This window comes from Dicentrarchus labrax, unplaced genomic scaffold (assembly GCF_905237075.1).
Source record: "Dicentrarchus labrax unplaced genomic scaffold, dlabrax2021, whole genome shotgun sequence".
Lineage (NCBI taxonomy): Eukaryota > Metazoa > Chordata > Actinopteri > Moronidae > Dicentrarchus > Dicentrarchus labrax.
In genome coordinates this window covers 18,938,002-18,952,087 of record NW_026136710.1, presented here as the reverse complement: position 1 = coordinate 18,952,087, position 14,086 = coordinate 18,938,002, and the positions used below count along the sequence as shown (strand labels likewise).

The 14,086-nt window shown below is 42.5% G+C and overlaps 1 protein-coding gene across 1 annotated transcript; it reads right to left on the bottom strand.

Moving 5' to 3' along the window:
• Positions 1–882: 882 nt before the first annotated feature.
• Positions 883–12,581, bottom strand: gtf3c4 (general transcription factor IIIC, polypeptide 4). The gene is made up of 8 exons (XM_051412729.1): positions 12,431–12,581; positions 11,094–11,213; positions 10,097–10,156; positions 8,967–9,286; positions 5,212–6,942; positions 3,572–3,702; positions 3,015–3,103; positions 883–1,125 (listed from the first exon to the last, which is right to left on the bottom strand). The coding sequence occupies exons 1-8, from the start codon at positions 12,564–12,566 to the stop codon at positions 1,061–1,063; spliced, it is 2,652 nt and encodes an 883-aa protein (XP_051268689.1). The 5' UTR covers positions 12,567–12,581; the 3' UTR covers positions 883–1,060.
• Positions 12,582–14,086: the final 1,505 nt, after the last annotated feature.

Below are 14,086 nucleotides of genomic sequence, written 5' to 3'. Positions count from 1 at the left end.
CCTGCCGCCGACCTCTGTGCCTCCAAAACAAGGAGCCGGGGCCCAGAACATGCCGCTAAGCCTGTATCCCCCTCCCTTCAGCCCTTGTTCCCTTCAAATATGAAAAAAAGGGTTAATTGTATTTAACAATATGCTCTCTAACCCCCCCTCCCCATCACCGCCACCCTCCCCTCCTTGATTAGAATTAGAATCACATCTGGCGCCATGTTCTGTCCCTCATTACTGCTGAATCTCATTACAACCCGCTCCCGTGGGAGGGACCGCGCCGGGTTTTTAAGCTCACTTTTTGCTTTCTTCCTGCCTCATGCTCATCTCATCTGCCTCGCCGCTCCTTCTCTTCTGCGTTTACATTAGCGGAAGTCCTCATCTGAGAGAATGACTGAGCACCCCCACCCTCCTCCCAGAGCTTGGAAATTGTTTTACAGTGCCAATTAAAGTAGGTATGTTGAGTTTTTTCCAGAGTATGTATTATTCAGAGTGTATTATTTGTTGCGCTCAAAAAAAGAAGGAAAAAAAAGAAACCCTCACTAAAATAGGACTAGCAGAGTAAGTTCCACTTACTTGCAATAAAAACTACACCAAAGGTTTGGAAATATAGTCAACATAAGGAAAATGAGGGAGCTTATTTATGGTGCCCTGAAGTCCTACTGAATAATAGAAACCTCCACATTTGAAACTTTGTTTCTTTGCACCCTTGTGCAAACACTGTGTCTGACTGGGAATTCATTTTCGAGGTGGGGGCGGGGGGAGAGAATTAAGAAATCTGTAAAGTTTGAGTCCAAAATGTTTTACCTCAGTAAAATATTAATTTAAAACCACGGCAGGGGGAAACAGTTCCTCTGCACACTTTGTAGGCTACACTTGTGAGAAAACGAGAGAACGTATAATCAAAGCCTTTTATTTGAACTTTTAAGATACCAATATAAAGTAATAAAAACATGAACAAAATACATAAAATAAAAAATTGTAGCAGTGATGTCTGACAAAATTGGACCCTGCGTTAGAGCGACATGCTCTGAAGGTCGCAGGGAAGCCCTGAGGTTCCTCCGGTCGATCGGCTCTAGATCATCGGCGAGTCGCAGAGCGTGCAGGGCGCCTGCAGTATCTTCTTTATCCACTCTGGATCTGTGGGGAGAAGGAAACAAGCCGTGTTTGTACTGGAGTTTTCTAAATGTGAATACGATATTTTTAAAGCCCCTTTCAACATGCACTTCGTTATGTAAATGTGATGGGAATTTTACATGTTGGTTTTATATTTATCACTTTCCCATAAAAGTCAGATCGGACCTAGTAACTTTTCCAAAACACTCACACAACGCAGCACGAGTCTGAATGGAATATTAACACGTGAAAATTACAACAGCACAAGGTTAAATACAGAGAGAGAGATTAAAGACATTTGAAAACGATTGAAGATGTCTTGTAACGTCTTCTTAAGACCACTGTAATAAATTCCTTACTTCATTTTTGTAAAAGATCTTCAAAATTAACTAATTTCTCATATGGAGAAAATAAAATTTAAATAATAAAACCACATAACTGAATGAGCCATTTTTAAGCAACAGTTCTCAGTGTTCTTCCTTGAGACTGATAATTACTATTTTTACTGATAGATGAAGCCAGCAATGTTACATATTCCACGTCTGAAAAGCGTTTATTACAGTAAAAAGACAGCAACAACTGCCACACATGGTTTAAAAACTAAATATAGAGGAGGGCAAAACTCAAACAAACAAATGTTTTCAGACAGGATGACTTTGACAGACGCCTAAACTGCACAGAGGCGTCAGTCTGTAGCTCAGATAGGCTGGAGTGACCAGCAGAGCCGTGCCTCAGGCGCTCGGGCAAGACCCATAAAGGCCCGGGATGCATGTAGCAGTCAGATGAGGCCGATCCTCAAACACTGAAGAGCACAACGTTTATCTCTCCCGACTCTAACCACAGCAGGAACCACACTGCCGGCACTAGGCTGGCACCTGTTTGGCATTTTTTAAGATGCTAAACAAAACCATGGGGGGGAGGGAAGGTTCGGGGGTTCATGATAAATCATCACAAATTATAAGAATTGCTTTAAAATACTGTATGGCATTAAGATGGATCTGCAATGTTGCACTGACAGGAACTGAAGTGCTGCAGGCAAATACAGAGGGAAGATGTGAGAAAACATGTAAAATGTATCTGACAAAATACATCTGATGTTCTCTACATTTAAGCTGTTATGTTTTTATTCAGTTTCGAGATAGCATCCTTCGATTATTGACCAAAAAAGTTGGTGCTTTTACATGCATGCAATACACCAGGTTAGTCAGGTCAATGCGTTTACATACACTTCGGTGACCTGGTTACTTGAGCACAGAGTTTGGAACTGTTTGGAATACAAGGATGTATCACTTTGTGTAGTGTATTGATCTTTCCTGTCATCCTGCCAGATTCTTCCCCTGTCTGAAGTCTTGCTCATGTTCACGTATAAAAAGCCAATTAGAAACCCGGTCTGCGTGGCAAAGAAACCTGCTTTCTTCAGGAGAAATCTAGCCGGGATAATTGGGTTTCTCTGATGCCCTACTACGATTACAGAGACTGGATGTCTTGTTTACATGACGTTTAAGAAAAATCAGGTTACTGCAGAAAGTCAACTATAACCAGGTTTGCCTAAGTGCAGGCAAAGTGCAGACTGAGCTGCATGAAGTGGTACACAGATTGTTTACTCCCACTACCAGCAATTCCCAAGCAAGCTACAGTGGAAATTAGGAATTTTTAAGCCTGCCAGCGTTCTTACCAATGATTCAACTCTTGACTTTAAAAGAAAAGGGACGCAGCACCAGATCAGAAATCAGACACAAAAACAGACACTTCCAAAAAAAGCTCATTTCTAAAAATCATTCATGTTTTCTGAGCGTGAAGTTTTGGAGTGGCAGAGCAGAATGAATGCCGATGTTGAAGGTGACAGGAGGAGATGGTTGACGGAGAGTGAGACTGTGAAATGGAGGTGGAGAGAGATGGAAAGTGGCGCTTACCCTCAGGCTCTGGCAGTCTTGCGATGCTATCCAGCAGGAGGCAACGTCTGAACGTCAGCGTCTGGCAGGCCTGGTATGACAACACACACCTGGAGGAGACCGAGAGAAAGGCATTAGAGAGCTGGCTGGCTGGCTGGCAGGGACAGAGAGACAGACACACACAGACACAGACACACAGACACACACACACAGACACAGACACTAAAGTAGAGCAGAAACAGAGGTACAATTGACGGGCACACATTTCCCTCTCAGTGCCCACCAGAGGCACCACGTTCTAGCTAGTGAGAAGGAAGGAGAAATGTTTGACAGAGGATAAATATGAGACGATGAGAGTGGTGCATGGGTAAATATCAAAAGGTGGGAGGCTTGATTACTGCTCTGTGAAGATAAATAAACCATCAAAGAAGGCACTTGGCATTAAGATTCAATTCATGTCCTGTCTGGCTCAACTGTGGCATCTGAACCTGCACAGCGCATTGAAGCTTGAGCTAATAAAAGAAAAAACCTCTTTAGCGGATTAGACTTGAACTTGTGGAGGAGAACGACGTCTATACCTGAGCCACATGTGACCGTTTTTGCAGATCGCCTGTTTGTGGTCTGAGAAGGGAAGCACCTCCTGGCACAGGCTGCAGCGCTCGGAGAACGTCTGCTTGTTCATCTTCTTCTTGATGTGGCCGATCAGGACCTGAGAGAGAGGACACAGTCAGAGGATGTGAGTGAAGGCAATTACAGCAGAGTTCGTTTTCATCCAACTTGTATAATGGTAGCAGAGGAGACAACTTGAATGTGAGTTTAGAGTTAATCACGTTAAGAAAAAATGTCTAAAAACTTTAATTTCAGCTTTTCAAATGTGAGTATTTCCTGGTTTCTTTAGTGTTCGACAGTAAACTGGATATCTTTGGGTTGTGGACGTGTTTGAGGACATCACATTGGGCTTTGGGAAACACTGTTCAATGACATTTTCTGAACCAAACAACTAATTGATTAAATGATCTACAGATTAATTGATAATGAAAATAAGCATTAGTTGCAGTCCTATTGGATGGAAGCCAAACCAACAAAGTTATAACAGTTTTTCCAACAACCCTTCCTTTCTGCTCATCCCATCAAATCAAACAGCCTCTCTCTCCATAACTAATGGCTCTTTGGTTTACACATGGATCGGGATCCTCACAGACCGTCTTCAACAGGAAGTACATCTCATTAAAGAAATAACGGGACCGTCAAGGGACTTCTATCCAGTAGGGCTCCAACTAGTCATTATTGTCAATATCGATTTATCTTTTGATTTCTTGATTAATCAACTTGTTTTTTGGTCAATAAAATATCGGGAAATGGTGAAACATGTTGATGACTGTTTCCCAAGCTGACGTCTTCAGATGTTTTGTCTACAACACAAAGATATTAGGTTTACTGTCATAGAGGGCCAAACAAACTGGAAAATATTTACATTCGAGAAGCTAAAATCACAGAATTTTGACAATTTTTCTTAAAAGATGGCTCAAAACAATAAATTGATTAACACAATAGCTGGCCCTGATTGATACTACTAATCAATTAATTTAGTAATCATTGCAGCTCTAGACCTCACTAATGATTGGGAGCCTGCAGCCAGGTTCTAAAACCTGGTGGAACACCCTGAAACCAGCAGAGCGGAGCTGTTACAGCAGCAGTTCGACAGTTACATACGGTTGTAACATTTAGTCCACATACTTTTGGCCATGCAGCGTAGTGAAGAGTCGCTTAGTAATACATCAGTTACACAACAATATCTATCTAAAGTTAGCTGACATTAGCCACTATGAGCTACTTGGCATTCCAAACGAAAGAGGGCTAGTGTATTGAATACAGTGTATTCAACTGAACAAAGGTGAGTTTTATTGCTTATGAATGCTGAATGAAAAGAGAATGAAATGCAGTTTTGTCTTAAAGTCGTGTTGTTAATGTTGTTGTCAAGCATTTCGTAGCTTAACTGGACTGACTTCACTTACTTTAATGTGCTTTAAGTGTAAACTGTGCTGAGCTGCAATATGTTGGATTACATAAATGTCACTTTGGGATAATCCGCATGTACCTGACATCAAGTCATTCCGATCGGGGCGAGAAAAAAAATGTAATTAAATAAAATAACGATCCCAACATTGATGGTAAGAAGCTGAAGTGAATAATTATCAGGTGAGTCACTGAGCTTTACCTCTGAAGCTCTGTCGTTAGGGTCTCTGGAGAGGTAGTCCACCAGGCCACAGGTGGGTATGCTGGTGTTCTGAGCGATCCAGGTGTTGAGGTACACCACCCCCAGCACCTTCTTTATGTTCTCTCTCATCAGGTGAGTCTCTACAGCGTTGATCCAAGCCTGCACCTCCGCCATTTGCTCCTCCTGACTGGCCTCCTGTTTTACTCCCCCAGGCTCGCCATCCACTTGTGCGGCATCTTCTTCGTCCTGTCCGTCCTCCTCTTCCTCGTCCCTGACAAACACCTTGCTCTCCTTGTGCGTGGGCTTCCAGCAGTGATCTGTCGGAGGCGTCTGTAGTGACTGGTAAAGCATACGCACCAAAAAGAGCTTGAAACGCCACAGGTAGGGCGAGTCTACTTCCTGGATCTTTTGATCAAGCTCCTCCAGCAGCGACGCAGGGATGCACTTGTTTTTCAAAATTTGCCACCTGACGAGATCGAGCAGGTCAGCCAGTTTGTACAAGTTCTGCGTGGGGGACTTGAGCAGCAGTGCAGCAGCCATCTCTGGCGTTTTCAGGGTCACAAAGTGAACCTGGTAGGTCCTGTTAATTGGATGGTAGCCGCCGACCATACCTTGTGTACTGGCAAGTGCAATGTACGCTCCGTTGTGGCTCACTGCGATCCCGTGTATCCTTCTTCCTGTTATGTTTTCAGGTCTCGACATGTCCTCCTGTTTGAAAATCAAAGTGTTCTCTGTAAATGTTGGTGTCAGCTTTTTTATCCACCCATCTATGGAACATGTGTACACCGCAACACCATGCTGACTGACCGCTAGCGAGACCACAGGGAGCGAGTGCAGCCCCGCCACGTGAGAGTTGTGTACATTTAGTCCGGCCGGTGAAATCATGAGCAAACACCAAAAGACGTAGCATCCGCGTGAGGCCACGATGAGGCTGCATTTGGACTTTTGGATCGGGTGGATCATCGGGACACATTTGATGTTTTCAACGGCGATCTCATCGCACTCCTTCCAGAGGATTACGGGGTGTCGGAGGGTGAAGTAGCCCTTCACTCCTGACAGGCTGACCGGCATGATCTTGACCGGTCCCACCTCGCTGCCAACGATCAGTCCGCTCATCCGGCGATCTGCGCTTTCATACTCCCACCACGCCAAGTCACTGGGTCTAGTCACACCTGATTCGACTATGTCATAAAACATGACATCTGCCCCGTTTGTGAAGGGCAAAACAAACTTCCACAAAACAAGGTCACCGTTTTCCATTAAGACGGCGAGGAGGACCATCTCCATGTCTTTGCACGCGTTGTCTGGCTGAACCTGTTTGATCGTGTAAACGCTCGACCACTCCATCCTCAAAGGAGTCTGCATGCGGAAACGCCGCTGCAGCTCATCAAAGTCCAGCAGGTTTTCCTGCGGAGGCTTGTTGTCTTTTTTGGCGTAGCCTCGCTCTTTTAGCCTCTCACTGTACTTTTTGGTGAGATCAACTAGCATGTTCCACTCGAGACGCTTGTGGCTGTTATGAATGGTAAGTCTGTGGTCAAGTGTTAGGCAAGCAAGCAGACAGCGTCCACTTGAGTCACAACCTAACGGAGACCAACTGGCATATTTTATTCCTTTGTGCACTCCTACTGATGGGTTCATCACTCGGTCGGCCAGGAAAACTTGCCTTACTGCGGGGTCCGGATGCGTAGAGAACTTCTCCATCGCTTGAGCTAGCTCTGCTGCTGGTCCAACCTTAAAAGTTTAAAACACAAATGAAAGCCATGTTTAAGGTTAAAGGTCAGGTTTGAGAAAAGTCAGCAAGTCACTTCAGCATACAATAAAAAAAAAAAGAGGTTATATTTGATCATAATGACAAATCCAGTGCTTTGTGGATGACAAAACTAACTATTATAAACTGAGTATAGTAATAAGTATAATCTGTACAGGAAAAAGGATAACAGTGACAGTGATGCAGCAGTATCATCAGACAGATGATATGTGGCGAGCTGTGCTTGCCATCGTCTACTGTTCCCTCAGTAGCCCTCCTATTTACAAGCAGTTAATCATATCTATAAATGACAGCAGGAAACCAACATTGCCTGTCTGCCACTGTGCCTAGTGGATTATAAAATTCTGCTCCATCCAGTATTTGATCTGCCAAGTGGATTTTTGGAGTGGAGACGAACCTATAAACAATCATGTTTACACACTAGAGCAGCTGCGCAGAGACAGATTTACCACAGCAAGATTGTTTTTCAGTTTCTCTTTTCATCAACATTTGTATTCCACCGCTTTAATTATCTTTCTTTCCGTTCAGTAAATAATGAAAATACAGACTCATCCTCCACTGCCAGACTAATAGCACACAAGTGAATATTAGCTTGGCCGTGTTTCTGAGGCGTGTTTACACAAGTCCTTTAACAAGTAGACAAACAGTAGTAACACTACTCCAACAGACCCTCAGCTGTCACTTTGTAATTACCTGTATATTCTTCAGACACACTTGTTACTTGTGTAACAGTGGTATTACCTTAAAGTGTATTGGCACATCGGTTGCAAAACACATCCATGTTGTCTACAAACTGTTAAAAATGACTATATGGCACACACTCTGCTATACTCTATCAGGTCATTCCTATCCAGTGTCCCACTCTGGTTAAAACACTTTATAAATCTGGCCGTCCGAGGCACACGACACCAACATGGAGTTCATTAGCATTACATTGCAAGTAAAACACATGAGGGGCAACTGAGGCAGAAAGTTACATTTTCCTCCTGTAACCCTGCCTTTTACCCAGTGCCACTGGGACTGTTCACTCAATACATATGAACATGAAGATTAAGCATTTATGCCATAAAGTTATAATACAGAATATTAAAGTCTCCCTCCATTAAAAAGTACATTTTTCTGATTGTTACTTCATTTGTTCATGGTGCAGAATTATGTCCCTAAAAAGACTGTTTTCACATCTACTGAAGGAGGAAGTTTCTGAGTTTAACATATGTACCTATCTGATTCTGCAAGCATGATTTCGTGACATCACAACTAGTTTGGAAGCCAAATATGGTCGAGTATGCAAAATACACAAGTGGGACGTGGAAACTTGAAGCCTCCAGGGCACATACACTGAGAACAGAGATCACAGAGGGAGAAGCAATAGTTGTAGTTTTATTAATTCAAACCAGTTAATTGAATGTTTAGATGAAAGGTGTGTATTTGTAGTAGTGTCTTAGAACATGTCTGGAGGGGATCTTAAAGGCTTTCATTTTATCCACAGACCGCACCAGACTGATGTCATTGATTGGTCTCATACCTGTTTAAGATGCTACAGTAAATAACCTAAAGGTTGTTTTACCTGAATCTCAACAAGTGCATCATGTGCTACATCGCTGTAACTTCTAACTTTCTAAATCCCAGGTAGAACTGTGGAAAACATGAATGCAGTGGATGACTCTGAACATTGACAGAGAACAGTATTGAATGTGACAGATTGATTCTCTGCCAGCTGCAGAGGGAAGGAGGCAGCTCTAGGCTAACTAGCACAGAAGTCAGCTGCCTAATAGACCATATTATTATAGTACAGTAGTGTACAGGGTCTTTCTCTGAGGTCTATGGACAGCTCAACCCACAACCAGAGCAGGTGGAGCTGTCCCTCTCAATGTTCACCAGCCAAAGTTCTCGCATTGCTAAGCTAACGGTACAGTGCTAACATGTATTTCCTGTATGAAGAGTCACCCCCCGGGAGGACAACAGGCACACAGTTGTACATATTTACCCGCAATTTGTACGATTCGGTCGGGATGGGGATTGACGTCCTATGCAGCGTCAGGTCCTGTTTGTTGCTGTGGACATCGCACACCAGCTCCATCAGCGCCAGGGAGCTGGTGGTGCACACAGCCAGGCGGTGGTCCTGCGACCAGGCGAGCGGCTGCAGCCCGCTGACCGGGGCCATGAGCTGGACGACGGGCTCCCGCTTAACCGGCACATCCTCCGGGCCGAATAGGGGGCCATCCTCGGCTTCTGGCTCCGTTTTGATGACTACATTTCTGGGTAGTGAAGCCACCGAGTCTGACGGACTGGCAGCGGCCATGTTTTCTGCGTGGTGGAAGTGACGTCGGCGAGCGCGGGAGGAGAGGAAGGAGGGACTTAATGTACTGTATACTGTCTAATGTTTATTTATATTTATTTTATATTTACGTCTTCTGACATTCCGGTACTGTTGAAACAACAATGGTTCAACAAATTTAAGATTTTATATATATATTATATATATTTTTAATAATTTTATGTATAATATATGTGTATATAAATATGTGCCTGCAAAGCACACTACTACTATTCCTCATACTTCATATTCTTATTATTCGCTGGGGACATTAGAAATCTTGGCTCCCTGACACTGTATGTGTGCATTCTGAAAGGGAAAATATCAAGTTCAAAAACCTTAATACTAGACTAAACTTTTACAAACTGGTTTTTATCAGTGGGGAAAATAAAATATTACAGTCTCATTCACTGTCAGCTAATGCTCTTACTTAAGGACATCTAAACTGAGACCAAGTGATGACCAAGACTAGACCAATGCAAATCCCACACTACAGGACACATTTAAAATGAAAGGTGGAGCGTTCAAACTATAAGCACATTCATTTAGAGTGGCAACAATTAATCAACTATTACATTAATCAAGTATTCATTTATTTCATTATGATTTTAGCCTCTCAGGTGTGAATACGTTTTAGTTTCTTTACTCCTCTGTGGCCGTGTACTGACTGGACTCTGTGACACTATTATGGACAAAAAATATTTGATGACTTCATTGTGGTTTTCGGAAAACAATGACAAATATATACATATATTTTTTTAACCAAATTCTGACATTTATGGATTGACATTATGACACACCTTTCCTTTTCCATTGCAGCACTGCACTGGGAGCTGGACAGCCTTCTTCCGCAATGTCATCTATTACAGGAAAGGATATAAAATATGTGATCATGATTAAAAAATGTGCTGACTATTACATCAATGTGAATAACATAAACACTAAAATATATCAGTTTACAATTGGAGACTGCTCTTGATGTGTCAAAAGGTATTTACACTTTTTATAGATCCAGTGCTTTTCTATTGCATCAGAGATGTCTGGCAATTTTGGAATATAAGTTCACCATGATAATTAAGATGCTCTTCATTGGGGATTAATGGCAGCACACAGTGAACATTGTGGGTGAATTGTCCCCTTAAGGATAACCTGTCTTTAGCAGGCTAATACAAACATTTCTAGCTGCCGAATTACTGAATTACTTGTACATTCCTTTTGGACTAACATTTTCACAGTGAAGGAATTGATACACAGTGGATGATTCTACAGCACCATAGTTGTACTTCATATTTCACATTTAACTGTCACATCCTCCACATCTACATTAATAACGTGAAATACTTAAATCAATTCCTTAAAGTGTCTATGCACCTGAAGCACCGGAAGCCATATGAAACCCAGAGACAATCAGGGCTCTATTTTGGCCTGGCGCAATGTGGCGCACAGCAAAACACAGCACAATGCTGTAAACGTGTGTGCTCCATGTTTTATGGACTATGCACTATAGAACATCTAAATAGGGCCCTAAGTGTCCTAATACAGTCTAGGCCCCTGGCCTCTGAAGGTGAGAAGGTCAGAAAAAGTTGGAGAATCACAGATAAAGGCGTGATGTATGATATGTAATGATAACAGCTTAATCCAATAACCAGTTTTCTTTTCTATCCTGATTTTTTAAATATTCATTTCTGCCATTCTTATACACAATGGGATGTCTGGTGCTGAGAATTTATTTATATTTTCACATTACACAAAGTAACAATATGGTTTTGTGGGGCTTGCTATTTGTTTCCTACATACCTTTTTCTAAAGAAACTGGGGTTTGCTGGGGATCTGGTGGAGCTACTGGTCCAACTGGTGGTTGAACTGGGGCTGATGAGGGTTCATCCAATGGTCCTGTGGCATCTTGTGGGACCCAGTCTGCATAGCAGAGGAATAGGAGTAATAATTACATAGTAATATTACTTTAATTAGTTTAAATTAACTGCATAATCTGCTACAAACAAATCAAGGTAGAGACTCAAATAGACATAATCATTTTAAATCATCACTTATGGACCACTATAGGTGGTGTGGGCTAGTGCAGTGATATGCCTATGTACTGCTGACTTTGGTATTGACCAGCGTTCAAATCCCGGTTGAAGGGGATCAAATGCATGTCGCTTTGGATAAAAAGCACCTGCTAAATGAATTGTAGAACCACTAGAAGTATGTGGTGATGCCTGCTCGGTCATATTTTGCTTTCCTCTGGATGTTTATGGTTTTGGTGTGTAGCTGCCAATCAATACAGCACACAGGCGTTGATGAGCTCCACATCCCATTCTATATCTCTTTCTCCTGCAGGGAGCTGCAAAAGAGTGTTAAGACACAAATATGCACAGAGGCACAGCAGACCGAGTGGACACAGACAGGGTGTAGGATTGCGTCGTCTGTATTCACACAAAATCTGGTGTGGAGTTTGCATGTTCTCCCCGTGTCTGTGTGGGTTCTCTCCAGGTACTCCAGCTTCCTCCCACCGTCCAAAGACATGCATGAGGGGATAGGTTAATTGGCAACTCTAAAGTGTCCATAAGTGTGTGTGTGTGTGTGTGTGAATGTCTGTCTGTATGTCTGTGATGAACTGGCAACTTACAAGTACTTGTGTACTTGCCTGAAAGATGCTGGGATAGGCTCCAACCCCCCCTGGCCTCAACAGCGGTAGCGGTAGAGAATGAATGGATGGATGGATGTTCAATTAGGTATCTATTCAAATAATTTTCAAATTGATTTTACCTCTGTTCTTACCCTTCTTGGAGGGCAGTTTAGCCAGAAAAATGTGTGGACTCAACAGCAATAGCTTTTTACTCCGCTAGGATCAGTGTTACTAACTACAAAGGTAAGTAAAAGTATACAGCCCTCAATGTGCATAGAGCACTAGGTTTAGGGTGTTAAAACTAAAACGCAATGAGTGATGGAAAAAACCTGCACATCTATATAAGTTTGTAAAAAAGTTCCATATCCTCAACCCACAGACTTTAAGCATAGCGACAATTCAATTTATTTCACATAAATGGGTTACTCATTGTCACTGTGACCACAAAGCTGAAAACCAAACACAGAAGACTCACCTTTTAAAATAAATAACAGACCATACTTACCATGAACAATAAATCCATAAAGGTCCTTCATTCTGTCCACACATGCAGTGGCGTTCGCTGACAAGTGGCAACGGGGCGCTAGCACCTCGGACACCCAGGTGTTTTGTTTTTTGCCAGGTTTTGCTGTAAAGAGCATTGCCCTTACACCCAGGGCCTGCAGTTTTTCAAGCTAAAAAGGACACACACAAAAGAAAAGTAAGAGATAACATTAATATCAACATTGATAACAACATTTTCAAATTGCACTGCATTAAAACAATAAAAATGAATATCATACCAATATATTTGCTTCATCTTGGATATGTGATACAGTCCTGTTTTTCTTGTTTGTTTGGACCCAGCTCTCCCGTTTCTCATCAAATTTAGCCAGTTTTTTTTTAAGCCTCAATTTATGTGGCTGTCCTGCCTTGCATATTTTGCAGGTTTTGCAAGCTACGTTTATAATAGCACGACAGGCCACACACTCTTTTGAGGTTGACCCCTGACCTGGCATGTCTCTGAGACAGAAAGATAGACAGGCAGATTGTAGACACAGAGAGAGAGGAGAAAAAGAGAGGGGTGTGTGTGTGAGAGAGAGAGAGAGAGAGCGAGTGCACTCTTAAAAGAGCCGTTGGTTTAGTATAGCAAAAGCCAAGGAGAGGTAAAGGTAGGAGGGGGTATGGGATGGAGCTGTTGGACAGAAGAAGATAAAAACATGGTGAATTATCTTGCAGCAAGCCTTATTAGATTTCACAAAGGGCAAATACTGAATTCTTAGTCATCTTCAACGTATCAACTACAAGCATGCTGGCCTAACACAGTGGATATTGTGGACAATACAGATCTACAGGATTGTGCTGAATTCATCAAAATGAATGAAATATGCCGTTTAGACAACTTCACTGCAAGACTGTGGCTGGATGACCAACCTGTTGTAGGAACCTGTCAAATGGGAGCAGACTGGAGAGCCACCAGCACAGAAAGGGGTGGACATTAACACACTGGACACAGAGAGGCTGCCTCCCGTCGCTATAGCAACCTATAACGCATACAGAATAGTTAGGGTCTTAACCTACCACCATTTATTATTTAGCCATTTGTCAAGAAGTCCTCTAATGCTAGTGCACACGTACATATAACTTCATAGGCAGGCTGAAACATCATTAGCACTGTTTAAAAGGACCTTGGCTGAGCGGGACCTCAGTAATGTGCCGTGGGGCCATAATTAACATTAACCAAGACTGGCCCTTACTAATTTAAAGCTGAAAAACACTTTCATATGACGTTAGTTGTAAAGCTAATTGCTAAAATAGCTAGCGTTTGCTAACCCAATCCTCCAGTTTAATCTCAAGTTAATAACCTTCGGATCTCCAATTAACATGATAAGACACACAGGCGGCCTAAAACATCTCCAACAAAAGGTAATCATAAACAAAAATAAAAAAATTAGCAACATATCATAGACTTACCTGGCGGGTCGGGATCTGGAAAAATGTCGTGACTGATTTCTTCCTCTGCTCCATAGTAGTTGTTGTAGTAGTTGTTGGCAATGAGTAAATGACTGCCATCTGCTGGTACTGCACGTTCACGTTAGGGTCGTGTTAGCGTGTCCTCCACACGCTAGTGAGAAACAAAGCGTGGCACTGACACGCAATGCCCTAGTGACCGGCGGGTGTA

Bases quoted from the DNA above. Each gene is read 5' to 3' on its own strand.
- gtf3c4 (XM_051412729.1), bottom strand. From the start codon at position 12,566: ATGCTCTTTACAGCAAAACCTGGCAAAAAACAAAACACCTGGGTGTCC. The intron at 6,943-8,966 runs GTAAATATGTAC...TAAACTTTTAAG, and splicing joins CCGAATCGTACAAATTGCGG to GTTGGACCAGCAGCAGAGCT. The intron at 3,104-3,571 runs GTATAGACGTCG...GGTCTCCTCCAG, and splicing joins AACGGTCACATGTGGCTCAG to GTGTGTGTTGTCATACCAGG.